Here is a 27,411-nt window from a genome sequence, read left to right as displayed (position 1 = left end):
TATATCTTTGCTGTGAGGTTTAGAAGCACGGGTTATGAAATGATGATTTCCCATGCGAGTATTTACAGACAGTGGTTGAGTCACCTGTTAATTTTTGGCTGGATAAAACCAAACTGAGCTCCTTGTTTCTTTCCATGTTTTCAAGACCAAATTCATTCTCAGTGAATGAATAAGGCCCTTCACAACCCAGTGTCCTACATTTGCACTTCTGGTGGTAGCCACTGTCCCAGACTGCAGGCCTGGAAGTGCTGATCCGTAGAAGTCAATGGGAACCCACCTGGGATGGTGGGCTACCAGGAAAAGCCAGCACCTGCCACTGAAAGCTGTCCCAAACTCAAAGGCATGGTGATGATTTTGCCAGCTTTTAGAATGAAAATGGCCATGTAGAAGCTGTTGTTTACTCAAGGCATACAGCCACAGGTAATCCTTACCTTTCTGCAGAGTGGAGGGAAATGACTTCTTTCTCTACTGATGCCCTACTTTGCTCATCTCAATGACTGCTAAAATTTTTGTGTGTAACATTGCAGCTGTTAGAACTGCAGGTTTTCACTCTTTTCTAGTTTCTGGTGCCTTCAGTGTTTTCCAGGAAAAGCAGACCAAGCTACCCAGCCACAGTGCTGACACTTGTCTTGGTTATCTTGCAGAGTGTAGACGTCGCTCCTCCAGGAGTACCCAGAGGAGAAGATGGAAACCTAGGAGCTGACGTACAGAAGCAACACAAAAGGGATCATGCTATTTCTTTCCTTCAGGAGTACGTAGCACTTGGGTGTCTACCCAACAAGCCTCCCCAGGTCTCTGCTGATCACAGCTCCCTGCAGATCATCCAGTCAGACTGTAACACTAAGGCCTGATCTGGTGGATCAGATGCGGGCAAGAAGATGTGGGCCAGATTTTCCTTCTTACTTTCCCTTGGCAGACACAGGACTGGATTAACTCTTGCCCCATTCCTCAATTCCGTAGCATTGCCTTCCAGGCTCTTCGCCAGAGACAAAACTATTAAGGATGCACACAAACAAAGGTTTGGTCATACAGAGATCCCCAGGACAATGAGGGGAGAGAGAATGCTCTTCCTCTTGAAGTATGATATTATATTAGAACACACAGACTGGTGCAGAAGCAGATGCTTTGGCCCATACAATAGGAGAGAGTTGGAGTAATCCCTGAATAAATAACCTTGACTAATGCCATAATGAGCTAATTGCAGCTTTTGGAAGCTTTTCAGTACAGGGTAATGTTCAACCTTGATCCTTGAACTCAGTTTATTTTCGGCTTCATGAAAACAAAATTGCTCACCTGACGTAGGATCTCGAGTTAGATTTTCAGAAGCAATTTAAATACTTGTGGTAGAATCCGCAAAGAGAATTGGATGCTTTGTTTCCTTTTTATTTGGTGGGAGAGAAGTGCCCAATTGCTTTTGCAGTTCTGAGCCCTGCAGGGTTATGACACTCCCGTGCTCACATCCCTTCAGTCTCCTGGCTAAAAGGAAACTGTTGGTTTTTTTTCTTTTCCTTTTTTGCAGAGGGGAAAAAAGGTGCAGAATGTGCGTCTTCACTTCAGTCGCGTCAGTGCAAAGTCTTGTCTCAAAGTGCTGAGAAACTGACCTAGTGAAGCAGATAGAGGGCATGCGTGTTTTCTGCTCAGTGCTCAGCTGTGGGGACTGTAAAGACCAATGAAGCAGTAGAACAAACTTTTGGGTGGAAGAACAATAGCACCCTGATATGAAAGTACATATATTGATGCTTGAAGGGTGGGTTTTGCTTGATTTTATATATTTTTTTTTAATCAGAGGCTATGTGCTTAGAGATCTAGCTCCTCTTTATGTCATCTTGATCTAACTGTTATGGCTGTGAGATTTCACTGGGTTAGAGCTGTGGCAATGAAAGTGGAAGAAAGTGCTGCGTGCTCCATAGAGGAGCAGAGACATGGGCAGCAGTGTGGTAGATTTGGAGGGAGTACCTGATCACAGGATCAGGAAGGCTGGAAAACACCTCTAAAATCATGCAGTCCAACCCATCCCCACCACGCCCGCTGCCCACATCCCTCAGTGCCTCCACGGCTTTTGATCACCTCCAAAGATGGTGCAGACAGTGCCTCCGCCACCTCCCCGGGCAGTCTGCGCCAGCACATCACCACTCTTTCAGAGAAAAAACGTTTCCTAACACCCAACCTGACCCTCCTCCGGCACAACTTGAGGCCATTCCCTCTCGTCCCATCGCTGTTACGCGGGAGCAGAGGCTGACCCCCCTCGCCACAACCTCCTTCTAGGAGGTTGATGCCGTACGAACACTTATCCTAACGCTGGCCTCCAGTGGCTACAAACCACCGTTTGCACAAAAGCCGTCCCAGGGCAGGCAGCACCGCCCCATCCGCACGGAACCACCTGCGCCCCGCGGCGGCGGCGCGGCTGTGCGGGGCGGGCCGGGGGAGGTCCCGGTGCTCCGCAGCGCAGCCAACCCGCGCCCGCCGGGGTTGGGCCATAAAAGCGCCGGGAGCCGTCGGGGCTGCGACTGGAGCTGGTGGAAGGTGGTGGTGGTGGCAGTAGGTTGTGAGCCTCGGGGTGGGCAGCCCGGCTGGGACACTTCTCGTCCCCGCTCCCAGCGACCGCGCCGGGCTCCCCCCCTCCCCGCTGTCCCCAAGATGCTGTTTTGGCACACGCAGCCGGAGCACTACAACCAGCACTCGACCGGCAGCTATCTGCGGTGAGTCCCCGCGGGGTAACGCACAGGGATCGGCCCGGGGGAGCCCTTCTCGCTGGGAGCCGCGGGCTCCTTTTTCCCGTCCTTCTCTATCAGCCGGGTCTCGGCGGTGCCGCGGCTGCTGCCTGCCCCGCTCGGCGTGGAGCTGCCTCCTCCTTTGGGGGTGATGGGCGAGCAGCTCGCAATTTCACTTTCTCGACTCGCCTGAACCAGCTTTTTCCTGCCTCTGCACAGTCGCGTTTAATTAAGTGTTCCTAATTTAAGCTCTAAAGGACTGCGAAACAATAGTCTGCAACATGTGTAGCGCAAACCCGTGTTTCCTCCCCCCAAGAAGACAACAAAGCAGGCAACTTTAGGAGTTTCCTTTCTGCTGGGTGCTTATGAATTGTTTTTTTATGAATATCTATGGCCGGAGTCTCAGAGGGCGGCGATGGCTGCGGTTGTGCTGAGTTGTGGCACCCTGTGTGCACCTCCAAGGCTGCTGCAGGAGCACACTGAGTCGAGGCAGCACCAGGTTGGACAGCAAGAGAGGGTTCTGCCCCAGAGGGCAGTGGGCATAGGATAGGCTGCCCAGGGTGGTGGGCACAGCGCTGAGCTGCTGGAGCTCAGAGAGTGCTGGAACACCGCTCTCAGGCATAAGGTTTGGTTATTGGTTGGCCTTGTGTGGAGCCAGGAGTTGGACTTGATGTTCCTTGTGGATTCCTTCTATTGCGGGGTTCTCTGTGGGTTTGCGGCATCACAGTGTTGCAGGATCATCCTGTCTGGGTCAGGCTTGACCATGCCATTCAGCATACTGAATGAATGTTTGTTGCTGTAGCTATGAGGGTTCTTGAGCTGGGGCTCAAAGCCCTCAACTCACATTGGTTGGAATGTTAACTGATGGCTTCAGATGCTTTGGGGAAGGTCAGCTGGGTTAAACACCCAGTTCTCCTGGAGAGTTGTAATTGTGACCAATTCCTGGGAGCCTGTTGAGACGTGCGCTTCTAGAGAGAGCCCTCTGCTCTGGGCTGTGCTTCCCAGAGCTGCCTGTGCCCACAGACTGGCTGAGACTGCACCAAGCAAGCCGAAGTTGTGCAGACCCCTTCCCATGGATCATACTTCTGTACAGTCAAAGCCTTTGCAACAGCTGTGTAAGTTCTGATGTACCGCAGCATTGTGTGTATTTGTAATGACAGTAAGACAGTGCTGCAGAGTAACCCTGTAGATCTTCATTGTCACGGGAACCCTGCATGTATCTCACTCTGAGCCCTGCCTCAGACACCTTTCTCCCTTTCCCGGTACATTGTCCAATCCTTGGTTAATGGCAGAACCCCAGTGCTTCAGCATAGAGGTGAACATCAGGAGAGTTTGAGGATCTCACCCACCTGCTTTTCTCAAGACTTGGTTTGCAGCCTTGAGCTAAGAGTTGAGCAAATAGTGCCATGTCTTTTATACTTACACCTTAGAGCTTCTTTCAGCCCCTTGTTCGCATCTTCTTTCTGTGTTGCGAGTGCTTCTGGCAAGGTGAAATGTTTCATAGGGGGTTGATCCAAAGCTGTGGTATCTGTTCAGACATCTTCTGAGGCATTTCTCTCACTTAATTACCATGGTAAATCATCATCACTGAGAGGAAAAAACCCTCTCAATGGCTGCAGTTGGGTAAGAGCAAGCAGTGGTTACCTCAGTGATGCCAGCAAGTGGGGCTGGGTGCCTTGGAGTTGGTGGTAGTGCAGAGGGGTGCAGCTAGGGGGGAGAATGGAAACAGAGGGGTTTTCCTTTGTCCCCGCTGATAAGCAGAGTGGCACGGTTTGCTCTCTGATTTTGTTTCTCAACAGGAGCCCCGTGTGTGAGCTGGGTTCTTCAGCTCTGTTGCAAACTGCTGCCCCATTTCACTGGTGACCTGGGCAGCCTTCAAGGTTGTGGGTGTTAGGATTGAGTGCAAGGTGGATCATTAACAGAACAGGCCAGGAAAATTTGTAATGGCCTTTCCATAGGGAGCATGCCTGTATGCACGGGCATGCTCCTGAACAGTTCTTATTAGAGCTGCTTGTGTGTGGGAATTCCAGGGAAACAGAACTCCATGCAGCCTCTACTGGGAATCTTGGATCTTCATGCATATAGAGGGAATGGACTGGGGGGGGGGAGGGGAAGGAAAATCTGATTACTTACACTGAATTGTCTCTGTGTTCAGCATAATCTTTCTAATTGGGAAGGATACGGTGTGTTAAGTAGGTGGACACAACAACCAGAGAAGTTAGAGGTGTGGGAAAGGCTAATGTGGCTCACCAGCATTAGATGTGTGAAGATAAGGATGCTGGTTCCTGGCATCTCTTTGTGCTAATGGTTCTGTTGTGCTCTCAGCATTGCTGACATCAGTTCCGCTTGGGGTTAGCGTGGGCCGGGAGCAGTCTGGCTGCGAGTCAGCATGCAGGTCAGTGCAAACGTCTTGTAAAGGAGCGAGATCTGGGACTGCACCCAGCTCCTTGTGAAGCTGCTGCTGAGCACCTGTGTGCTTTCATGAAAGCAGAAGTTGCCTTGTCATGTTATGGAGGCTAAATTTATTCTTATCTGTCACAACTCAGTGTTCCTCCGGAGATCATCTCCATTATCTCAGAGCATACAATCAAATCCAGATTGAGAGCAGAATATTCCACAGAGTCTTTGTAAATAAATGTGTGTGAATTGTGTGTTTCAGAGATGTCCTTGCGCTGCCGATCTTCAAGCAGGAGGAACCACAGCTGTCTCCTGAGAATGAAGCCAAACTGCCTCCCTTTCAGTACGTCCTCTGCACAGCCACATCCCCTGCTGTGAAGCTGCACGAAGAAACCCTGACCTACCTCAACCAAGGTAGGGTTTGTACTGCGTGGAGGAGGGCACATACCCTGGGAATGATTCATGAGAGAGAGATTGAATTCCATACTGGTGCATCACTGGGAGGGCAGTGGGAAGGGGGAAAGGGGATGGAGGAAAGGACAATGTGGCGTGTAAGAGTAAAAAATTAAAGATTCCTCAACTGATACAAAATGATGAAGTACCGTTGATTAATTGTTGACTTAAAACATCATGCAGAGTTTCATGTAGCCAGGTACTGGCTTGATCTCCAGCAGTCTGAAATACGGCCTCCTACCTGCGTCTTAAAAGGCCAGGTGAATTCATCAGGTGGGCAAGCTTTGGACTCAGGGAGGGACCTTGACATTCCAGGCCCTTGAGAGCTACTGGAGGGCATCATTGCTGCAGTGGATGAGATAGCAAGTACCTGTGGGTTTCTCAGTGCTCTCAGCAGAGGATGGTGTTGCTCCCGCTGGCTGCGTGATGTGGCTGTGATCTGCTGAGTCCCTGACTTGATGAGTTTATGGGGTTCATAGTAGCAAGGTCCTCCATAACGGCCCTCATAGCATAATTTTTATGCGAGGCCCTGAGTTTCCCTGGACGTTTTTTTCCTTTGTCAGAATTTGTGCATACGCATCTGTGGTTGGAGATTGGCTGTCTCTTTGTAGTACCTCCTGCATATGGGTCCCAGAGGGATAAGACATCTCCAGGCACAGACTATGCAAAAACATACTACACTTAATTTCTGCTAGTTTGATAACAAGGGCATTACAATAGCATCAGTCTGAGGGCTGTTTGCCCTTTGTTACTGGTGTCCCCTCTAGCTTCTGAGCACTGCCCCAGCTACTCAAGCTCTGTGCATTGAATGTGAAGCTCACTTCAGTGTCTCTGTCTGGATTTCTTTCAGTGTTTGTGCAAAACAGAGCCCCGACCCCCTCTTTCCTCCCTCCTCCCCCCACCACGGGCTCTGACACCCTCCGGGTATGTCTGGCTGTTGGATCTGTTTTGCTGGTAGGCCCAGAGAGCCCTTCTAGAAAGTGCTGCAGGCTTTACCCAAGAAGCTCAGATGCCATGTAGATTGGAGGTTGCTTAAGATTTGTGACTGTATTCCTGGTTTATCCATTCAAATACAGCAAAATCCCAGCAGGTGACATGGGGCATATCAAGGGTGAGATGAGCATAGACTGTGTTCTGCTTACTGTCATGAATATTTGTCTCCTGCTCCGTCTTGACACAGTACTGACTTAATTCCTTGACAGGCCACCAGATGTCAGGTATCTTCTGCACCCGTCTTCCATCTCCCAAGGGGGCAGTTGGGGATGTGCCCTGGGGAGTGAGGCTGGACAGTTTAGAGGAACAAGGCAGGGGTGAGACTGGACGAAGCCATGCAGTAGGCAAGAACTGGGAAGGGGTTTGGGGAAGAACTGTAATGCTGTTGCTTTGCCATGAAAGATGGAAAGAGCATCTTTTCTTATGGGATCTTCAAGATAATTAGTTGTAAAAGATGCTACATCTCCTTCCTTCTAAGTTAAACAGCTCATTGCCTTCTATTCTTGACAGAAACTTCACATCTTCCTGCCACCTTCTTAGCAGCATTCTTACCTCACTTTAAGTTCCTAAGCAATTTTTTTTGCACATTACACTGTGCTCTTCTTAGTTTCTTTAAGATCCTCTTGACATTCAGTTGAAATTCAAGGCTATGCAGTATGCCTGCCTTAAAAGCCGTTCTGCCATACTTGGCAAGTTGCTTCAGAATCAACACCAGCAGCTGCACTCCTGTTCCCAGCATTGATTCCTTTTTGGTAGGAAGGGCAGGCCTTGGCCCTAACCTCCTCTTTCTCTGTGCTTTGTCATTTAAACTGAAATCCCTTGCCTGTGCTAGTTAGGAAAAAGGGATTGTAGGGATATGACCTGCTGTGAGGAGCTGGTGTAGTCAGTGAGGTTGGTTGTGTATACAATAAGAGGATACTAAGCACACATTTCCATCAGCTGTGGTCAGAACCAACAGGTATTTCTCTGATGTGATATTAGTGGGGATGTTGCTTGGGGTTAAAAAGTTATGAGGATTTGTCTTGCAATAGATTTTTATGCTTAGGAATACCTACGTAAAAGAAGATTTATTTTCTATTAACATCTGTGTTAAGAACTTGTTCTTTTTCTGTCGAGCTCATGAATAAAAAGTAACAGCAGAAATGAAAATTCTTGAGGCAGAAGAGAAACACTTCCGTGGAAACTACTTTTTTTTTTTTTTTTTTTTTTTGAACTGAATAGTTTCCCAGAGGATACCTACTGTGCAGTTGTTTTCCTCTCACTCCTCCAAAGTCAGAGGAGAGTGCTGTAACTCCTCACGGGTTGAAACCTGTTCAACAGAAGCCAGGGAATCCCACCCAGGTGCTGCCATGCAGTTCTGAATTGCTCTTAGTACAAGCTGAGGTAAGACTAACACAAAGTTCATCATCAGACTAGAAGAACTATGCTGTGTGAGCCTGAGGTGGGACATGGAGGGAACCTCGGGGCAGCTCAGGTCTTGGTAGCTGTAGCACAGCAGAAGAGCTGACTGACTTCAGCATGCTGTGACCGTGGTGCCATTCCAGAAAGCAGCACAGACCATTCCTTACACCTTATTGCCTTACACTGACATAAGAAAAGGGACACTTCTTGCACCTTACCCTCTTTCTGTGCTTATCGTGGTCTGGCTAAATACTGTTACACAAAACTTCCTTCTTGCGTGTATGCTTGAGTTTTGGGTCAGATGACCTTAGCAAATGGCTAACTTCATTAATGTGTCCTTCTACCCTGTCTATGCTGAGAGCTTCAGTCACAGCTGGCTCCTAGTAACAGAGATACAAAGAAAAAGTGGCTGTCCCAGTTCCAACAAACCCGTTCACCTCCAGTGCAGTGACATATCCAGACTATGAAGACTGGTTTGGGGGTTTTTGGTTGCTTTGCTATTTGGCTGACTGACTCTTGCAATGTGTTATCCAAAAATGCTTCCCTGGCTGGGGCTCTTCACTCCTCAGTAGCAGACCTTCTGTCACTGTGCAGCAGCTATTCTCCCTGCCTTGGGATGCTCCCTCAGGACCAGTTCAGTGTTGGAGAATGGCCGGCTCAGTAGATAGCCTGTGTACAGAGATAGGAAGAATAAAGGTCTGGTCTTACAGAGCATGATGGCTTCTGCTGAGCCATGGGTGGCCATGGGGAGTTGGTCAGTGGCACTGTGGAGGTAGAGGACTTTAGCCCTAGCTCCCCACAGAGACGAGGGAAAAATCCAAGTGGAGTCCTGATCTGCAGAGGCTGTTCTTAGCAAGGCTGAGGGCGCAAAGGGGAAGGTCGTGTGAAGTTGACTTGGGGATGTTCACCAGTGGCAGGCTCCCAAGCTTGTCTGCTCTGGTCTGAAACCACAAATGCTCACTGGCCACAGCTCTAGAACTAGCCAGTAAATCAAGCATCTAGAGTCAAATCTTCAGCTCGCTTTCCAAAGACTGACTCATTACACTTGTCTTTCCCGATCTCTTCCCTTCTGTGTCCCACATTCCTTGAGAAATTGGAGCCAGAGCCCTGTTAGTCTCAATTCAACGTGATCTTAGTTTGGTAATCCTTAAGGCAGTCCGTATGGTCAGAGATCTTTACTGGACTGCATTAGAATTACTCATCTGACAGCTGTAATATAGACATGTTACCATGGTGCCTTAAAACCACTTCCCCTTTGGTCCATGAAGCTGGTAAAGGTGTGTCCTCACACAAGAAGCTGCTGCTGGCACTGTTCCCTTGGTCAGGGAGCACTTCATCACCTAACGTTTTTTTGGAACTAGCCTGCCTTTTAGCACTATTGCAATGTCTCTTGTGGATAGGGATTTTTCAGACAAACAATCAACCAGCAACCATATTACAAACTACTGCTTTAGCAAGCGGTCTTGGTGCAGTTGCATGTTCCATGGTCTGCAGTCATATGGGGTGTGGTTTGAGCAGAGCTGGTTGAAACTAGTTTCAGACATGGACAGAAACGGGAGTAATGAAGGTGGTTCCAGAAACTGTACCAGGAGGAATGCAGAGGAAACAAGCACTCTACAGCAGATCTGAATGCTAATAAATGTGAGGAAATAAAATCATTAAAAAAAAAAAAATTAAAAAAGGGCACACTCACACACAAAAAAGCCCAACAAACGACACAAAGCAAAGCTCATTGCTCAAGGGACTTGGCTTGTAGTGCCAGAACCACATGTGGAGCATGAGCTGTTCCAGTCGTGATTTTGTTTCATGACCAGTGTTGGGTTGGCTCAGAGCCAGAGATCTAAATTGCTCGGAATAGAGGGTGGGTCCGGGCTGATGGCAGGAGTCACTGAGACCCAGCTGTGTGCCAGACCCAGCCCTGTCCCTTAGCAGTGCTTGAGAGTAGCAGGCCATCACCTGCCTGTGAAGTTTTCCTGCTCTCCAGGTCTGTGGTTTATGACTTGTGGTCCTCAGCCATGTGAGGATTTTCACATGCAGCCGGTTGGGGTTAGGAAGGCTGGCCACCTCTGCTTCGCAGGGTCTTCCAAGAGTTAGTTAGTTTTATTGCCAGTCCTAGACAGTTTGGAAAACAAACAAGCCAAAAACCCAAACCATGAGAGAAAACCACGAACATCCGAGAAGACCTGTGATGTTATTGGGAGCATAGCTGTTGTGGTGCATAAGCAACAGATGCCTCACGAAGCTAAACATGGTCTGAGTTGGGTTCTGTCACGCACAAACAAAAGCTCCAGATATTGGGTCCCCAGGAGTGGATCCAGGTCCAAGATGTGTTTGTGTAAACTTGTACACTTGAAACTGCTGTTGTAGATTTTTTGGCTGTTGTCCTGCTTCAGCTCACTAGAGACATGTTGTGGTTTCCCTTCCAAGGAAAGGCGTGGAAAGCGCAGAGGACAAATGGAAGGTGGTTGCTTGGGTAGATGTCATTGCTTACAACAAAACCTTTGCCTCCCTTAAAAATTTAAAGTTCATACAGTTGGCTAATCTTCTACAGGCAAGGAACTCAGTTTTAAATACTGAGATTTACAGTAAATGAAAAAAGCTGTTTTCTGTTGACGTTAACTCATACGTAATTGGGTTTTTATGGGGTCACAACTGTCGGAATGTTTGTAGTTTTCCTGGAACAGTTCTTTATTTGCCTAAATGAAGTGTAGAGAAGGCTGATTGACCAGCTCTGACTGGGTGTGCTTCTGGTTTAATTATAGCTCTGCTTGTGGGGAGACTTTTGCTTTGTCCCATCAGAAGAACCAACTCTCCCTATAAATTGCTGCTGCCGCTGGCCAGCTCCCGGGTGTTTCACACTGCTGGTGGCCTGTCCCTTGTGAACATGCACTCTACCTTTGCCTGAGTGTCACTGAGGCCGTGAATATCAGGTGCTTCCAGGTGACTGCCCACCTGTGCATCCATCATCCCTATGGCACACAATGTGACATGCCGTTCTGGTCCTCTCCTCCTTTCCTGGCTTTGGGTAGCTTCAAGAAGTGCCTGTCAAAGGCTGTCTTTTCTATTTCTGAGGATGTTTTTTTCTTTTTGGTTCTTGTGCTGCACTCCTTTGTTTTTGGAGAAGGCATTTGTCTCCTACCTTTCTCTGAAGACAGCTCTGATGTCTCAGCTGAAGCCGTTATTCGTGCTAGCAATGATTTCCCCATATGCTTGGCAGCTCTGTCTTTGCTTGGCAGCCCGGGATAAACAACCCTGTCTCCAAACCACACTATCCCTAAACTCACTATGAATCTTGCTTCAGATGACAGGGCACCTCTGCATAAGTAGAGCATCTGACTTCTGTTGCCCTTAGGAAGCTAGAATCTCAGTTGTCTTTTAACCAAGAGCCTGTTTTCTATTCGTTTGGTAATACTGCTGTTAACATCTGGATGAAATTCAAATGGGATTGTGAACTTGCTGGATCGTAGCCTGTGCACAACTCCTACTGGAAGCCCCTAGACTGCATTTTGTTCTCCCACTTCCATAAATCTTCAATATCTGTGAAGGAAGGAAGTGCTCAGAAATAGCTGTGAGTATAGTGAAAATTCAGAATATCTACAAGATTTTTTTTTCCTTCCCTGTCATTTTTTCTTTTTTTTTTAAAACTTTTCTCCATTATCCATATCTCCTTTGAGATTTCTGTAATTTTGAGAGAAACTTTTGCCTAAGTTTCTACATTTGGACTGTATCAATGAACTTGTCAATCTGAGGTGACATTTCAATTTTCCACTCACTTTTTCCCAACTTGCAGTATCCTTCCTATAAGACATATGTTAACAGTAAGAATCTTACAGAAGAGAGTCCTTTTGACAAGGTTAACTGTTTCTATGGGAATTATATATGATACCTTATCTCTAAGGAGGCTGGAAAAAAAAACCAAAAACATTTTTGCCTCCAACCAAGCATTTATTTTATGCTTCTGAAACTATACAGCATGTACTTGAGCAGTAAGATTTCTCTCGTCTTGGCTTGCTGTTGTATTTCTGAGCTGTACTTGCTGTGATGGGGCATTTGTCAGTTGGAGTAGCCAGGTGCACGAGTGGGGCTTCCTTTCTCTAGCACATTTCTCCACATTACTGCAGAAATGTGGTGGAGGGGCTGATTTCCCTGAGGGCTGATTGGGGTCAGCAGTCACATTCGGCCCTTCTGCATCCCTCTTCAGCACCCTCACCAGGGACCATTCTTCTTAGTTATCTGAAGCTCAAGTAAATATTACACACCAAGCTAGTCTTGCAGAGCTATAAAACCTGTTGTCCAAATTGACTCAGTACAGGTTGAAACCAGAAAAAGCCTGCCTGTTTTAATTACACAGAGGGGGCTAAGCTTTTCTGAGCTAGTCAGATGTGACCCAGATAGTCCTGGGTGTACATGCTAGAGAGCTGGAAGTACAGGAAGAAATTATTTTCTCAAGTCAGATTTATTTTTTCCCTCTTTTCCATTAGAAGTCCATAATTTCTTCAGTGATTGATTTGTTTTAAAAATCAAAACTTATACCATGTCTTCAATTAGGTGAGATTATAGAATCACGGAATTGTAGGGATTGGAAGAGACCTCTGGGGACAATCAAGTCCAGCTCCCCTGCTAAAGCAGGTTTCCTGCAGATTAGTTGGTGGGGTTCAGCAGAGTAGACAAGGTGTGTGCAAGAGAAGAACAAGTGCACACAGTGACAGTAGCAACTGAGAGTGTTTCTGAGTGTATTAGCTGTTTTTGTATCCTTGATTCGAAGCTAGGCTGTAGCCTTGGAGGAGTTACATATACGTCCCACTCATCTGAGTGGAAAGCACTGTAAATGAAGAGTGTTTATTTTATGCCTGTTAGCTATGAAGTGTCACCACTGTAAAATGAACTATCCTCAGAAGTCTGGGAAGATGAGTGTTCAGCCAAATGTTCATATAGTAAATGAGCACTGGAGTTTTCTTCCAGCAAACTTTGCTCTGAGGCATGTGTTTGGCTTTCCACAAGAAAGAGGCAGAAAAAGAGAAAGAAGGGGACAAAGAAACCCCCCCCCCCAGAGCTCTGAGGAGATTGTAAAAGGAGGAGAAGCTCAGGAAGAGGCATGATGACAGTGCAGCTCTATGGCATGGTGGAGGAACTGGTCATGGAATTGGTCCATTAGGTTCCTCTGGTGGTAATGGCAAGTAGGGCAGCTATTTTTGATATTGCACTCAGATGGGTAGCGAACTCCATTGGAAGTGGCTCCAAACAGTGGGACCAAGATAGCTTTGCTGCAAAGAGAAACAGTCAGGAAATAAGTGGAAGGATGCTTGAGACTGCAGATACTGAAGTAAGGCATGTGTGCAGCGTGGTTGGTATAACCACATTCAGAGAGAGAGACTGCAAACGAGGAGTTTATGACCGTTGGTCTGACTGGACAGCTTGATATGGATGCAGCCTGAACACTGCATACCAGCTGCTGGGAAGCTGTGGCCAGGGAAGGGTTGACTGTCTTCGCCCTGCCCCATCCCTGGCCACTTATAACTGGCTGCTCTTGAAGATGAGATGTGGGACATGATGGATTTGGTGTGTCAGGATGACTCTTATGTTCCTTTTGCTTTGCCTGGCCCACAGTTGGTCCTCCTCTGCAGGATTTCCATGCTCCTAGCGTAGCGGGAGCTTTCAGGGTGGCCTATTGTGTAGCAGCTGAATTCACAATATCCTCTGGATAAACATCTCCTAGAGCATCTTGTCAAAGGAGGATGCAATAAGCAACTGCAGAATATCCAGCGCCATTTGTGGCCTGGAAAGGGAGGATTCCGCCCTTGCTCCTTATCTTGAGAATGTCTGCACATGGGACACTTTGGCAGGTGTTATGCTAAGCTATACTTTTGCTTTTGCCTGTCTAAAAAGGTGTGGGCAATCAAGCATGCAAGTTGAGATGCCAGCTCTGTCACTCTTGCCTGTTTATTCTGTGGACCCATTAATCTTGTCAGATAAATGTGTGTGTGTGTGCCTGATGGCCTAAATAGTTGCATTTGGTTGCTTCAAAGGTGATTCTCCTGCCTGCTGGATGTGCCTTGGGCGGGGGGTAAAAGCTGTTTCTTTTTTCCTCCCCCCTCCTTCTGCATGCTGCATTCATCTGTCAGCATTCCTTTGCCTTTATCTTTGCGCTATTTAGGATGTCCATATAAAGTTGCTAAATGGAATTTTTATTGGCCAGCTTGGCTTAATAATCAAACAGTTTCCAGGCTGGTTCTGTCCAGTGCTGTGTGGATCCATTCTGTGAAAGAGAACTCGCAATTATTATTATTTTTTTCTTGTCTACTGACTTCTATCACAGATATTGCTCAGTGTAAGGTTAGGTTTTAATTAATTGCTGGAAAGGCAAGCAGACAACTTGGCTAGATTAAGTAAACTCAGATTGGTCTGGAACAGCAGCAGCCTAATAGAAAGTGAGTGTATCATATTGATGCATTGTGCAGAAAACCACAGAATGCATAGTGGAAGTGGCCCTGGAAACGTAACACCAAAACACTCAAAAATGAAAGCTGGATATTGTGATTGTGTAGCATATAAACATAAAACAAAATGTAACTTTTGAGTTTAGGATAATCTTTTGAAATCAGAAGCTCTCAAGAGTTACTGGTGACGGGAACTGAGATGGCTTGTGCCTTCTGAGTATGTGAAAGCATTTCTTTCTTGAACCAAATTTTTCATCAGCTATATGAAATTGTTGACTTTCAGTTATTTTGTCCCCAAAATAAGTGGCCATACCTGCATTTAATATGCATTAATGGCCAAAGACAGTAAAAATGAAGAGAGTAAACAGTCTATAAATCCTCTTTAGGGTAGGCTCAATGGCTTTATGAATCACCAAGCAGGAGCTCTGTGGACTTGGGTGGTTACTATTTTGCTGGATATTACTCTTGTTTGTAAAGCAGAGTTGCTCAAACCCTAGCCTAGGAGGTGATTGCATAAATTTGCTGTTGCTCAGGGACTGTCTGCTCAAAATACAAATTGCACTGTATCATCACCCGCCCAGGTTTTTATTGGTGCCCCAAAAGCTTCCAATGAAGCTGGGAGACAAATTGCATCTCAGGAATTTAATGTGGTTATTCAAATATTTATTGCCATTCTGTTCCCTGCCTGAGGTAGGGAAGAAGGCTTGTGGCAAGCTCTGCGCAAGGAGCACCGGGTTGTGCATTGGCATCAGCTCTTCTGCGGATTTGGTGTTCAAAATGCTTTCTTCACACTGGATAGTGGTAAAAACACTGATAGCTGGCTTCAGGTGCCCTTGTTTGTGTGTGTACCATACTGCAGCATAACCTGAGACCAGGTAGGTTGACAGCTGTGAGGCTGTTGTGAGCCCTTGCTGCCTTGCTGCAGGTATGGTTGGTGTTGAGAGCATGACAGGGAGAAGGTTTCAGCAGGTTGAATCTGCCACCGCTGCTCTCCATTGCCACAGATGTTTCCATAGGGTTTTTCCTTCCCTCTAAGCCCAGCATATGATAAAACTTCATCAGTTGAGGAGAAGCTACTGCCCTGGTCAAGGTCAGGCTGTTTGATCCTATATATCATCTCAAAGTCTCAGCATCAGACATTCAGCAACTCTATCTGGCTTTATTACCAAGCACTGACTTGTAGCTATCTAGTATAGCCTATATTAATGAAGAAACAGAAAGACAGTACTGGTGAACTCACTGTATTTCAGCTGTATGTTTTGGGCTTCGCCAGTTGCAGCCTATCATGGGAACTGGGAATAGGGTTTGTTTTAGTAACGCTTGCAACTGTATTTCTCTACAGGTTTAGATACTGGAGTAACAACAATTTAGTTAGAACATTGACAGCCCATGCGTGATAGAGCTGGACAGTCACTGGTATTGGATTCTGTGTGCCAGAGCCTTGAGCTACTTCTTAGCTTTTGGCTCTTCAGTGCCAATGGGAATATGAGGAATTAGGACCAAATTCTCACTGAGAGTTCCACAGAGGGAAATAAATTGCAATTGAATTTTGGCTGAAAGCCATCTTGTTTTGATAGCTGCTCTGTGTAGTAACTGGAGTTGAACACTTGGAGGCTGAAGGGAAAGTAGAATAAAATACTATTCTGAATGAGGCATATCATGGCATGAACTGAGTACCGTGTCTTACATCAGATGACCCATATATCTTTCATCAAAGTATTTTACTTCTTATTTGACTTTCCATTTATCATCAACTCTGTCTCCACAACAGTTTTCTGTTTTACCAGTGGGCACAATATGTTTCTGACTCTATCCAAGCAGAATCCCTCCCATCAGGATGAGGTGTATGGTGCAAGTTATCTGCTGGGTTGCAGGATGGCTCCTGTCCCACACAGCTGCTTGGAAGATGCATGTTGCACACTTCTCAAGTGCTTGATATCAGTTTGAAAGGAACATGATGTCTCAGTGTTTTTATGCAGATTAATTTATTTCATCTCATAGGAAATGCAAACCGGGCTGCCAAAAGAGTGGGGTATATATAAGCATGTAAAGGTGTCACAAACTAAGGCCTGCAATACTTGCTGAATGGAAATGCTTGTGGCTTAGCCATTGCTTCCCTCTGTAGCACAGGTCATGTCACTTCTGTGTCCCTGTAACAACATCTGAGTACAGTCACAAACATATTCTACTGTCTCACAGAAGCTTATAGTCTCAAATTCTAAACTAATTTTCTGTAATGATTAGACTGATATTTGCTTGGGAGTGAATTGCAAATGCAAGAGATGCTTGGCTGTGTAAATTCATTTCAGATGATGAACTGCATCACTCTGATTTTGTGAACCTGAGCCTGACTTTTTATATATTATAACAGTGGTATTGGTTATGTGGAGAGCTATTGTACATCTCTCATAAAACTGCCAAGTGAATAATAATAACCTGTATGAGTGGTAACACTAGAGACTCTCTTGTGTAAGGGAGACCTCCATTTCAACACTGTAATTTACAACATCCAGTTTTGTTGTCCAGTGATCTCTAAAGGGAGGTCACTCTTCCTAATTCAGTTTACTTATGTGCAGAGAGATGGGTTAAGATCTGTGTGTGTTTCCAGTGCTTAATTTGGCACTTCAAATGGTTTATTCTTCCCCTTCTGCATCCCTTAAGCCACATGCTGGATTCAAGGGTCACTTCCTGTTTGCAGAACCTCTACTGACATCAGTAGGAGTGCTGTGCAAACATTTGGGGCTCCAATATGGCCCCTCTTGTCCTCCACCCCCTGCCCCAGCCATCTATCTCTGCTCTGGTGATAGGGTCTGTGCTCACAAGGGCAAATGGGAGAGCCAGAATTCCCAAAAAGGAACCTGACTGAAATGCAGTGCCCTTTTGACATGTAAGTCTTCTATTTCTAGGGCCAGAAGTGTAGCATTCTTCTCTCTGCTGGTAGCAACTGCTCAGAGGGAGATCTATCTGCTTTGCAGTTTTCTGCAGGGCTGGTTCAGAGGAGAAGCTGGTTGAACCAGAAGAACCAAACTGCTCTCCCTCTTGGTGCCTGCCTTGTTGTAACTGCGCATTTTTTCAGTAAAAGGGAGGATATCACGTTGAGCAAGAAAAACTAGGTACTGAGGATATGTTATATGTTCCTGCCCTGCCTCATTACCAGCTATAGGTTTGTTGTGCAGTTGGTCTGATACTATAAGCTTTTGTAATGCCTTTACCATTTGTGCATAAGGTTTTGGGACGCCAGTCTTCTTGGTCTACTGTCAGCCTTGGAGAGTGATGGTATTTCATGAACCAGCTATAGGAACTCTACTGAACTGAGTTTGTTATGCTAAGGAGTGTGGGGAGAGGGGGTCTAACTCCCTTCCAGTGGGGATTTCAAAGGGATCGGTCCTTGCACTACTGTACTATGCAGAGTTGCTTTCACACATGTCTGAAGGAGGATTTGTGCACTGGGCAGCCACATCTGAGGCCATATGGAACAAATCTTGTCTTTCTGGGTCACTGAAACGCATTGCAACCCTGACCTTGCTGTCCTTAGCAGAACAGTGACTAGACCTGTTGTGCCGCAGCTCTTCACACAACTTTGCTTCAGTAGAAGGGGCAGATGAAGGCAACACCACTGTAGAGGGAAAACAGGTCTCAAGCACTGTGGTGGCTTTGTGGAGGGTGACTAGAAGGCTGTAACAGGCCTGGGAGAGTGCAGTTGGTGCCCGAGTGCTTTGAGCAGCCAACAGACAAACCTTCCCCTCAGATTTCTGCGGTGCTTTAGTTCCTACTCTATTACTGGGGCAAATGCATTATGTTAACAAAAATGAGCTTTCCCTGATCAAACGTATGCTTTATTAGCCACGTAAATGCCAGCATGACTCTCTCATTGCTACAACATATTAAACACCTTGGAAATGTTTCCTTAAACTCTAGGTCAGTCTTATGAAATCCGTCTACTTGAGAATAGGAAATTGGGAGAGTTTCAAGATTTAAACACAAAATATGTAAAGGTAAGGAGAAACATAGATTTCTTTTCTTCCTGCTACTACATACAGCCTCTAATGAAGGGCCTGACCTTGCTCACACTGAGACAATGGAAGATACTTTGCCATTGTTTTTAATGGGAGCAGGGCTGATGGAGTTATTCTGAGTGCTGGAGTTTCACGGGACTATGCAGCTTGGCTTTACAAGGCTTCAGGGGAACTTCTGTTCTGTTTGTGATCATGACCCCAGAGTTTCACTGTGAATATTGGGTTCGGGGGAATCCCAAAGTTCAGAGGTGAACATGGTCAAAACCGCAGGCCTTTTTCCCTTCTTACCCCGAGCAGCACACCTGTGTTGTTCAATTCCATGTCATGCAGAAGACCCTGGCTTTTTTTTTCACACCGTTGTGCCACACAGATTCTGCATAGCTCCAATATACATCAGTAATGAGCGTTATTTTGAAACATATAGAACTTGGTTGTTTCTGTTCAAATTCAGAAAGTTGGCTCCAGATCTTGTTTCTGGATCCAACCTTCAAGCTTTCCTCTCCCAAATTCTTGGCTGTTCTGCCTCAGGATTTCTTACAAGAACTGGGGACTAATTGCAAAATTTGGATTCCAATCTGGACTTCAATTGTCCAAGTTTAGGCAGGTCCACACTTGGCTTTTGGCCCATTTCAGGAAGCATATGAATTTGGATTCCAATTTTGCAGGCATTCCCACTGTGGCTTGCTTGCTTCGTAGCTTGGGTTTGATTTGGGCCTTTCTCAGGTTCACTGGCAAAATTTACTCACTCATTTGATATGCAGGGCCCCAGTAGGAGCAGGGAATTGAGAAACTGGGAGGTAAGGGGCCATTATCTCATGCTAGTGTAGAACTCTGAGTGTCCAAAAGGATTTATCATTTAGGGATACCTTGGACTTGTCTGCCCTGGGAATTGCCCTTATTCCAGCCTTTTGTCTCCAGTTGTTGACGAGGACGAACCATTGCAGGCCAGAGAAGAACCTTCCCCTACTGCAGGAGATTTCCTATTCTGCACTCCTTTACTGCACTGGGCAAATTCATTATCAACAACTGGTGGTTAATGGCTGGAATCAAGTTTATTTCCCACTGACAGGATATCTGGGCATTTTAGCTCTACCAGTGCAGAGATAAGTGGACTGGCTTTCAGATGTGGGATATACAGGGGATGGGGCATGTTACTGACACCTTAAATGCAACTCCCATGTGAGCCATTTTGGATGTGGAGGCAATATAGTGATGTTTACATGGCGTGGCACCTAACATTAGGTGGACACTGCTATAGTGCTTCCAGACCAAAGCCTAGAGAGCTGTGTAGGGCTGTGTTATCCAGTGCAGATGTGCCCTGTGAGGGGGAAATTATGTTGCTTTCTTGTTCCAGGGGTCTCTTAGGAATGTGGGAAACATGAAAATGGGTCTCTTAGGGGAAACCTCTGCTCTCATTGTGAATGGGGGTTAAAAACACGTAGAAGTAACAGATCAGCTTCTACTCCTACACTGGAATACCAAAGTCATCTCAAGAGAAGGGCCTCTAGATCATGTTGTTCACCTTGCCATCTTTTCTTAACAGAGTATAATTCGTGTCGTTTTCCATGACCGACGCCTGCAATACACAGAGCATCAGCAGCTGGAGGGCTGGAGGTGGAGTCGGCCTGGGGACCGCATCCTTGATATAGGTGAGACTATTTCATTTTGGTTCTTTTGCAGAGTTGGGAAGTGAGGTGCTGAATGCTATACCACGTGTTTTCATATGTGGTTTTGTTGTTTGTTTGTTTGTTTGTTTTAAATATACTCCTCTCTTAGGAAATCTGTATACTTTGGGTGGGAAATAGGTCAAGGACTGCAGGTCACAAATAGATACATCGTGGATGGCTTGGCTTTTCACATGCATCTCATAACTGTATAGGAACGCTTTCCCTTCTTCAGTGTAATATTTTTAAAATTTTAGGGGTTTTCTTCTACAGATATTCCGCTGTCAGTTGGAATCTTGGATCCCAGGGCCAGCCCCACACAGTTGAACACTGTTGAATTTCTGTGGGATCCATCCAAGAGAGCCTCAGCATTCATTCAGGTAAGGGAGAAGTGATAGTCCTATTGTAAATACAGCGATGAGGTATCTTACAAAGACCTGGAGGGTTAAGATAGCCAGCACACGAAGAAGAGAGAAAGGTGCTAATGATAGGATACTTTCTAGTTACTTGTTAGTTTTGAAGTAGTATCTGCTCTAGCTGGGCTATTTGGAAGAAAGGGAAAAAAAGAAATCCACATTGATGTTGCTTTCCAAGCATGGAGGAAGCTGTTCACAGCCTGTTAGTTTTGTTTGCTGTCCTTGTTCATGAGTATTTCTCATCTGAAATGCAAACCATCTGTTTTTAATCTGTATGTGGGATTTACTTAAGTCAAAGATGCTTTTCCTGGTGCCCTGTTTCCCTCTAGGATTCTTATTCTTCTATTCTTTTTTTTTACTTGAGGAACAGAAATGAAAGTATTTTGAACCCTTCTGTCTCTTAGTTTCTGAAGAGGAGTCAAAACCTCATGTTCAGGCAACCCTGCAAGTTCAGGAAGTCTAAAACTCATTTTTTTTACAGCTTTGAACACTCTCCAGAGATGAGCACAACTTTTGTTTTCCCAGGTGCATTGTATCAGCACAGAATTTACTCCACGGAAACATGGAGGAGAGAAAGGGGTGCCTTTCCGGGTGCAAATCGACACTTTTAAGCAGAATGAAAATGGTGAATACACAGAACATTTGCATTCTGCCAGCTGCCAGATCAAGGTGTTCAAGGTAAGAGGTAATTTTGGCTTTGTCATCAACTAGATTAAAGAAAAGTTAACAGTTAAATTTGGTTTGTAAACCATGAAGGAATAGTGCCAATAGCACAGTAAAAAAACAGAGACTTTCAACTGGATACGCTTAAAATCTTAAACAGAACTCTTGCACACAAAACAACGTAAGCCCAGAACTACACAGCAATTCTAGTTAAATTCAAATAACCTGAGTGTCATGCCTACTCTGGTGCCAGTCCACTGTGCCTTGAACAGTATGCACATGGAGATCTAGGCTGTGCAGCTGTCTTAAATAATACTGAATGAAAACCAAGATCTCAAACCTTGACTGGTTGAAATGAAAGCCCATCAGACATGTGTTGGTGCACAAAACAAATCTCTGTGTAATACAGTTGAGTAGTGTCTAGAAGCCTTTTTCTAGTTCTTGTCCTGAAGGTGATGTATAGGTAGGTATCTCTGCTATAGCAGGGAGACTGGGACTAGATGTTCTTAAAGGTTCCTTCCAACCCAAACCATTCTGTGATTCTGTGATTCTGTATATCGTCAGTGATACAAACATAGTCCAGATTCTAAGGAATATAGATGATACCGTTTTAAGTCATTTTGAGTCAACATATTATGCTGACGATTTTCAGGATATATCCACTGTGTTTGAATGTCTCCACGCAATAAAGAAAGCATGGGCATCGACAGTTTCTTTGATTCAATCTTCCATAAACAATGAGAGCATAACTTGGAGATCTTAAATACCCTTTGCTTTTCGCCACACAATTCCTCTCATTGCTACTTGGAGGAGAGAAAGATGATTGTGTACATCTCCAGAGCTCCTAAATGGACATGGCAAACATGGAGCCACTTAATAACAAGATTTTTGTAGACCCTGCTTGAAGGGTCTGCTGCTCTACTTCTTCTCCTACAAGCAATGCCTTTCCTGTTCCTGAAGAGGTGGTGCAAAAGCAGTTGAGGTTGAACTTAGAGGGTTCGTGATCTGAAATAGTTATCAAATCTCAAGATCGCGGTCAATTTATTTTGGAATTGCAGTAGGAGTTAATTGGGAGGGGGAGGTGTTATAGAAACAGTTGAGATGTTAGATTAATTTTTCTGTCTGGAAAATGCAGATCTGGTCTTGCTCCGTATGTGGAGCCCCCATAAATCTTAAGGAGTCTTCTGTGAACAGATCAGAAAAAATCTGTTGGCTTCTGTTTCCAAACTTGTAATACTTGGCATAAGGCAAAGCTTGTGCTTGTGCTTATAGCCTAAAGGAGCAGACAGAAAACAGAAGACTGACAGGGAAAAAATGGAGAAGAAGACCACCCAAGAAAAGGAGAAGTATCAGCCTTCCTATGAGACAACTATTCTCACAGAGGTAAAATGTTTTAAACATATGTTGTACCACTTCAGCATATTGGGAAACAGATTTCAGAGCAAATGCAGTGTAACTGAGCCTTGGAGATTCTTGTGGGAACTGTTACACCAAGATCTGACGGAACCAGAGAGCTTGGTGAAATTATAAACTTCAGCAGTGTTATAAAAGATGTCAAACTTTCCTATGTTTCAGGGTATAAAACAGCCCTTTACAGCCTGTGTTTAAAAGAAACATTTTCTCTATCCTCTGCCATGCTTCTGGGCACTTGTAATGGCACACAGATGCCAACTGTATTGAGGTATTTTCTTCAGAACTGCCTGGCACAGGCTTGTGTTGGATGTGGGGCCACTGAACACATGAATAGCCTAACTGATTAAATTATCAATCTGCTTCTCTGCGATTGTTCCTTGGAGGCTACTGTCACATACCAGCTCTTAGAAGATTCTGGCTCGCTCTCTAGGAATATCTGAATGTCTTATGTTCTGTGGATGTGACTCTTCCAGTATAGATTAACGTGTTAACCCCTGTCCCCTCATTGCAAAGATGTATGTATAAGCTCATCCCAGGCTGCAGAATTACTAAGCAAAAGGGCTCTAAACAGTATTTTAAAAGCACTGTTCCATCTCTCTATGGGAATGTTTTGTAGTTTGATTTAATTCTTTTTATTATTATTATTATTATTATTATTATTATTATTTTGAAGTAGCTTGCTGGACTTCTGAAATTGAGGATTTTTTTCTTAATTTAAGTAAACTTCCAGTGGGATCCAGCCCCTCCCACTCAATTTTCCTCAAGTTGCCAGAAGCGACCAGGGTGTTTTCTAACTCACCATGGTGATTGTTAATGAGGCTCTTGTGTACAGACTTAATTCTACTGAGTTGGCAGATCCTAAACTCTTGCTATTAGCTCTGATACACTTTGACATATTGCACAGGGAAATGTGGGTTGCTAAAGAGTTAAATATTTGCTAGTGCTGTATGTGGAGATAATAAAACTCCAAAACTCCAGCTTGTCTTCTTTTTATCGTTACAAACAAGGATCCTGCAGAGCATTTTCTTGAGCTCTTGATGGCAGGGGCTTCTAAAGGGCTAGATTTCTCCTACTGATTACTGTGGCATAAATACAGAGCAGAGTCACCAGCTCTAGCTGGTTGCTTTGGCTTTATGATGAAGTATAGAATTTGTCCTGAGTTTGTGAAGGCTTTTAGTAGCTTTGTGTCTGTTTTATCTTAAACTTTTTCCTGTGTATTAAGCATTTATATCTCGAGCTTTTCAACTGATAGCCAAAGGTTTTAACAGGCTGGTTCAAATTCTGCTTTTTCGCTGGTATAAACCTGAAGCAATGCCACTGGAGTGTATTTGTCACTCTTGCCTGGATTTAATTAGGGATGCATAATTGAGACCAGTGGTATTTCTGTATCATTGCTGCTTTCAGTCTGAGTTGACTTACTGGCGTTGCTCTGACTTACAGCTGTGCACACTTTGGCCCAGTGTTATTTGGGGACAGGCTTTGTGAAATGGGAGAAATGTGGAATGCACAACTGGAATCAATCTGGCCCCCTGACAGCCTGCTTGGAGTGCAGCGTAGGATCCATGGCCCGTCTCCTCCTCCCAGCAGGAGCGATGAGCTGAAGTTAGTGGTGTGGCAACAGCATGAATGTGGTATGAGAGGAGAATCAAATCCTTTATTTCCAACCTCATGAAAGTATCCCCGCTGCCTTTCTTCCAACAGTGCTCTCCTTGGCCAGATCTGCCTTATCAAATGAACAGTGCTCCATCTCCAAGCTACAACAGTTCTCCAAACAGCTTCAACCTTGGAGATGGGTATGTAACAAATAAATGCTTTATCTTTTCTGTTGATATGGTAGCCTTTGGGTATGTTTCATGTATCCAGGCATTTCATATCCTGGAAGAGTTCAAGAGGCACTTTAGCTTCCGAGCACCCTTCCTAGAAAGGGAGAGAGATTTTTCACGAAGATTTTAAGACCTTGCAGGCAAAAGTTCCCCGTAATGCAGAGGCCTGTTTATGATGTGTATGCCCACTGCTTGTGTGGTGGCTGGGAAGCGAACATCAGAGAACCACCGGGGCAATTCCTGCCGTGAATTTCCTCTCTTACTTTTCTGTGGAGATCAGGAAACACACTACGCACTGTTCCAGCAATTCCTACTATCTTCCAACAATAGTGTGAGGGGCATTCAGCATCTCTTCAGAGCTGGTATTACTCCCTTTTTATCTTTAGATGGTGTGCTGCATTCCCAATTGAATGGGATTTCAAGAAGCTGTATGGAGGAACAAAACAACCTGAATTCTAAGAAACCATTCAAGGATGAAGGATAAAAAGGAGACGTTTCGTTATTCATTATATTCATATTATTCTATATTCATATTATTATATTCATATATTTCATTAATACTGCCATCAAAAATATGCAAGATTATTGTTGATGGCTGAAATACACAGAAATGAACCTCATTATCTCTGAGTCATCTCTGCAACACATTTTCCCTTAGTACTTTGGTGTAGCCCTTTCCATTCCTCCTCCAGGACTCTTCAACCTTGTTAGATTCCTACATGAGTTGTTAATTAATTGATGTCGTGCCACAGATTTTCAATGAGCAACTTCAACCTATGGATAAAGATGAGCACTGAAATGGCAGAAAGCAGTGTTAGCAGAGAGAACTCTTGAGCATTTTTTAGCCAGTGGTAGATTATTAATCCTATGGGAAAATGCTCGGATTGGATATTAGGAAAAATTTCTTCTCTGAAAGAGTGGTGAAGTATTGGAACAGCTGTTGGAGTTGTTGTCCCTGGAGGTGTTCAAGAAAAGGGTAGATGTGGCACTGAGGGTTTAGTGGGCATGGGTGATGGGTTGATGGCTGGACTAGATGATCTTAATGGCCTTTTTTAACCTTTATGATTCTATGAAAATCGTATAAATAGTTTGAGAAATATTAGAAATGTGTTTTTGTCTAATACAGTTAACTTGCAGCTTACTGTGTTTAAAATAACACCAGGACTGAATTAGAAGGCCCTTTATTATTCAAATTTAGTAAGAATTGCTATTAGACAATGTTAGAGGGTTTCTTGCTCATAGAATGGTTGAGTTCAGCCTTGCTGGTGTGTCACAACTTGCATAATTAGATGGCAGCACATTATTTAGTCACTTGTATGGAATACCTTGAATGAGATGGCTGAACTGATGTTTTTCTCTCAGTGTTGAGTAGGAGCTCAACTGAGCAACAGAAAGCTCAAGCAGATATTCAGTCAGTTCTTTTTTGTCCTTGGTCTGGATTTTGGGCACCTTTTTAAAAATCTGATAGAGGTTAAAGCCAAGTTGGTATGTAACTTGTAACAGTTGAACCAAATAGAGGAGGGGGAGGAGGTTGGGCACTGCAATGCAAAATTTAAAATAATGTTTTTGTTTTTTTTTTCTCTTCCAACTTCATACAATTTTTTTTAGCAACAGTTCTCCAACCCACCAAGTGGAGCTCCTGCCTCCCAGCAATGATGTAAGTATTTGAGATCATGTTAATGTGGTGCTTTTCTTTTTTAGGACACTGGTGAACACAGTTCATTTCAAGACCTTCTTATTCTTTTTGCAATGTAGCATCTCCTTCCTTCTGCTTCTATTCAAGATGCCCAGCAGTGGCTTCATCGTAATAGGTTCTCTCCATTCTGTAGACTCTTCTCAAGTTTTTCGGGTGAGTTTAAATAATCTAATTATTTTGTCTTTATTCTCTCTTAAAAGTCCAGCTCATGCTCCCTATCAATAGCACCTGCTGCTGGCCGGTGTTGGTGGATTCATTGATGTGATCCAATATACTTGTTCTTTTGTTCTTAAATTGCTTAGCATTTGGTAAAACATACATTGTAGAAATAGAAGTTGGAAGGGACTTCTTTAGCTTGAAGGAAGTCCAGTTAGATCAAATGGCTTAGGGCCATGTGTAGTTGCATTCCTGGTATCTCCAAGGCTGGGCAATCCATGATTTAGACTAGATATCAGGAAGAAATTCTGTACTGTGAGGGTTGGTGAGACACTGGAACAGGTTGCCCAGTGAGGCTGTGGATGCCCCCTCCCTGGAAGCATTCAAGGCCAGGCTGGATGGGGCTGTGAGCAGCCTGGTCTAGAGGGAGGTGTCCCTGCCTATAGCAGGGGGTTGGAACTAGATGATCTTAAAAGTCCCTTCCAACTTAAACCATTCCATGATTCTGTGATCTGTATAATCTCTTCAAGTACTTGATTAATCTCATAGTGAAAAAAATTCCCTTTTACCTGATCTGTATTTTTTCCGTCTTCCGACTTCCATTTGCTGTCTCACGCCCTGTCAGTCTGGCTTCATCTTCGCCGTACCCTTCCATTAGGTAGTTGTACACAGCAGTAAGATGGTGGAATGGGGTAGTATTAAAGACAGTGAAGCCTTGAGAGGCCTTTCTCTGAAGCAGTCTGGTGAATGTAGCAGTAAAAAAAAATTGAAACATTTAATGAAGCTTGGTTCTGTATTGGCTTGAATATCTTCCTGTGGACCACTGCTCTTTTGATGGCTTCTTGCACTCTATTTCTCAGTGATTGATCTGTAGCGTACAACTGTCTGAATCTGCAGCCTCTCCAATCTGTCTAGTTTAACTTTGTGGATTCCCTTCCCTCTCCTGTTGCCCATACATGCAATTTGGAAGCTAAGATTTGCTTAACTTCTGAAAAAAAAATCAATTTGAAATATGTAGGTGCTGACTTACTGAAGATGTCCAAAGAAGATTTTGTTCAAATCTGTGGGCCTGCTGATGGAATTCGGCTGTTTAATGCCATCAAAGGAAGGTTTGTACTTCTTCCTTCCTACTTTCCTTGTTATGGCAGCACCAATTGATATATTTCTGTTGT

General features: G+C 44.7%; 1 protein-coding gene across 1 annotated transcript in view; it reads left to right on the top strand.

Moving 5' to 3' along the window:
* The first annotated feature begins 2,518 nt into the window (after nucleotides 1-2,518).
* The window catches only part of TFCP2L1 (transcription factor CP2 like 1), a 33,939-nt gene continuing 9,046 nt past the window's right edge, over nucleotides 2,519-27,411 (top strand). Inside the window, exons 1-11 of the mRNA XM_042827358.1 lie at nucleotides 2,519-2,699; nucleotides 5,371-5,522; nucleotides 18,311-18,387; nucleotides 19,952-20,057; nucleotides 20,346-20,452; nucleotides 21,014-21,166; nucleotides 22,424-22,534; nucleotides 24,266-24,357; nucleotides 25,996-26,044; nucleotides 26,143-26,236; nucleotides 27,258-27,348. Of these exons, the coding sequence (XP_042683292.1) occupies nucleotides 2,638-2,699; nucleotides 5,371-5,522; nucleotides 18,311-18,387; nucleotides 19,952-20,057; nucleotides 20,346-20,452; nucleotides 21,014-21,166; nucleotides 22,424-22,534; nucleotides 24,266-24,357; nucleotides 25,996-26,044; nucleotides 26,143-26,236; nucleotides 27,258-27,348 (1,094 nt within the window). The 5' untranslated portion in view covers nucleotides 2,519-2,637. The remainder of the gene's footprint in view (nucleotides 2,700-5,370; nucleotides 5,523-18,310; nucleotides 18,388-19,951; nucleotides 20,058-20,345; nucleotides 20,453-21,013; nucleotides 21,167-22,423; nucleotides 22,535-24,265; nucleotides 24,358-25,995; nucleotides 26,045-26,142; nucleotides 26,237-27,257; nucleotides 27,349-27,411) is intronic.

The sequence above is a fragment of the Centrocercus urophasianus genome, unplaced genomic scaffold (assembly GCF_019232065.1).
Source record: "Centrocercus urophasianus isolate 14NV4802_14NV808 unplaced genomic scaffold, USGS_Curo_1.0 seq_28, whole genome shotgun sequence".
In the NCBI taxonomy this organism is placed as follows: Eukaryota; Metazoa; Chordata; class Aves; order Galliformes; family Phasianidae; genus Centrocercus; species Centrocercus urophasianus.
This window is presented reverse-complemented; position numbering and strand designations above follow the sequence as displayed.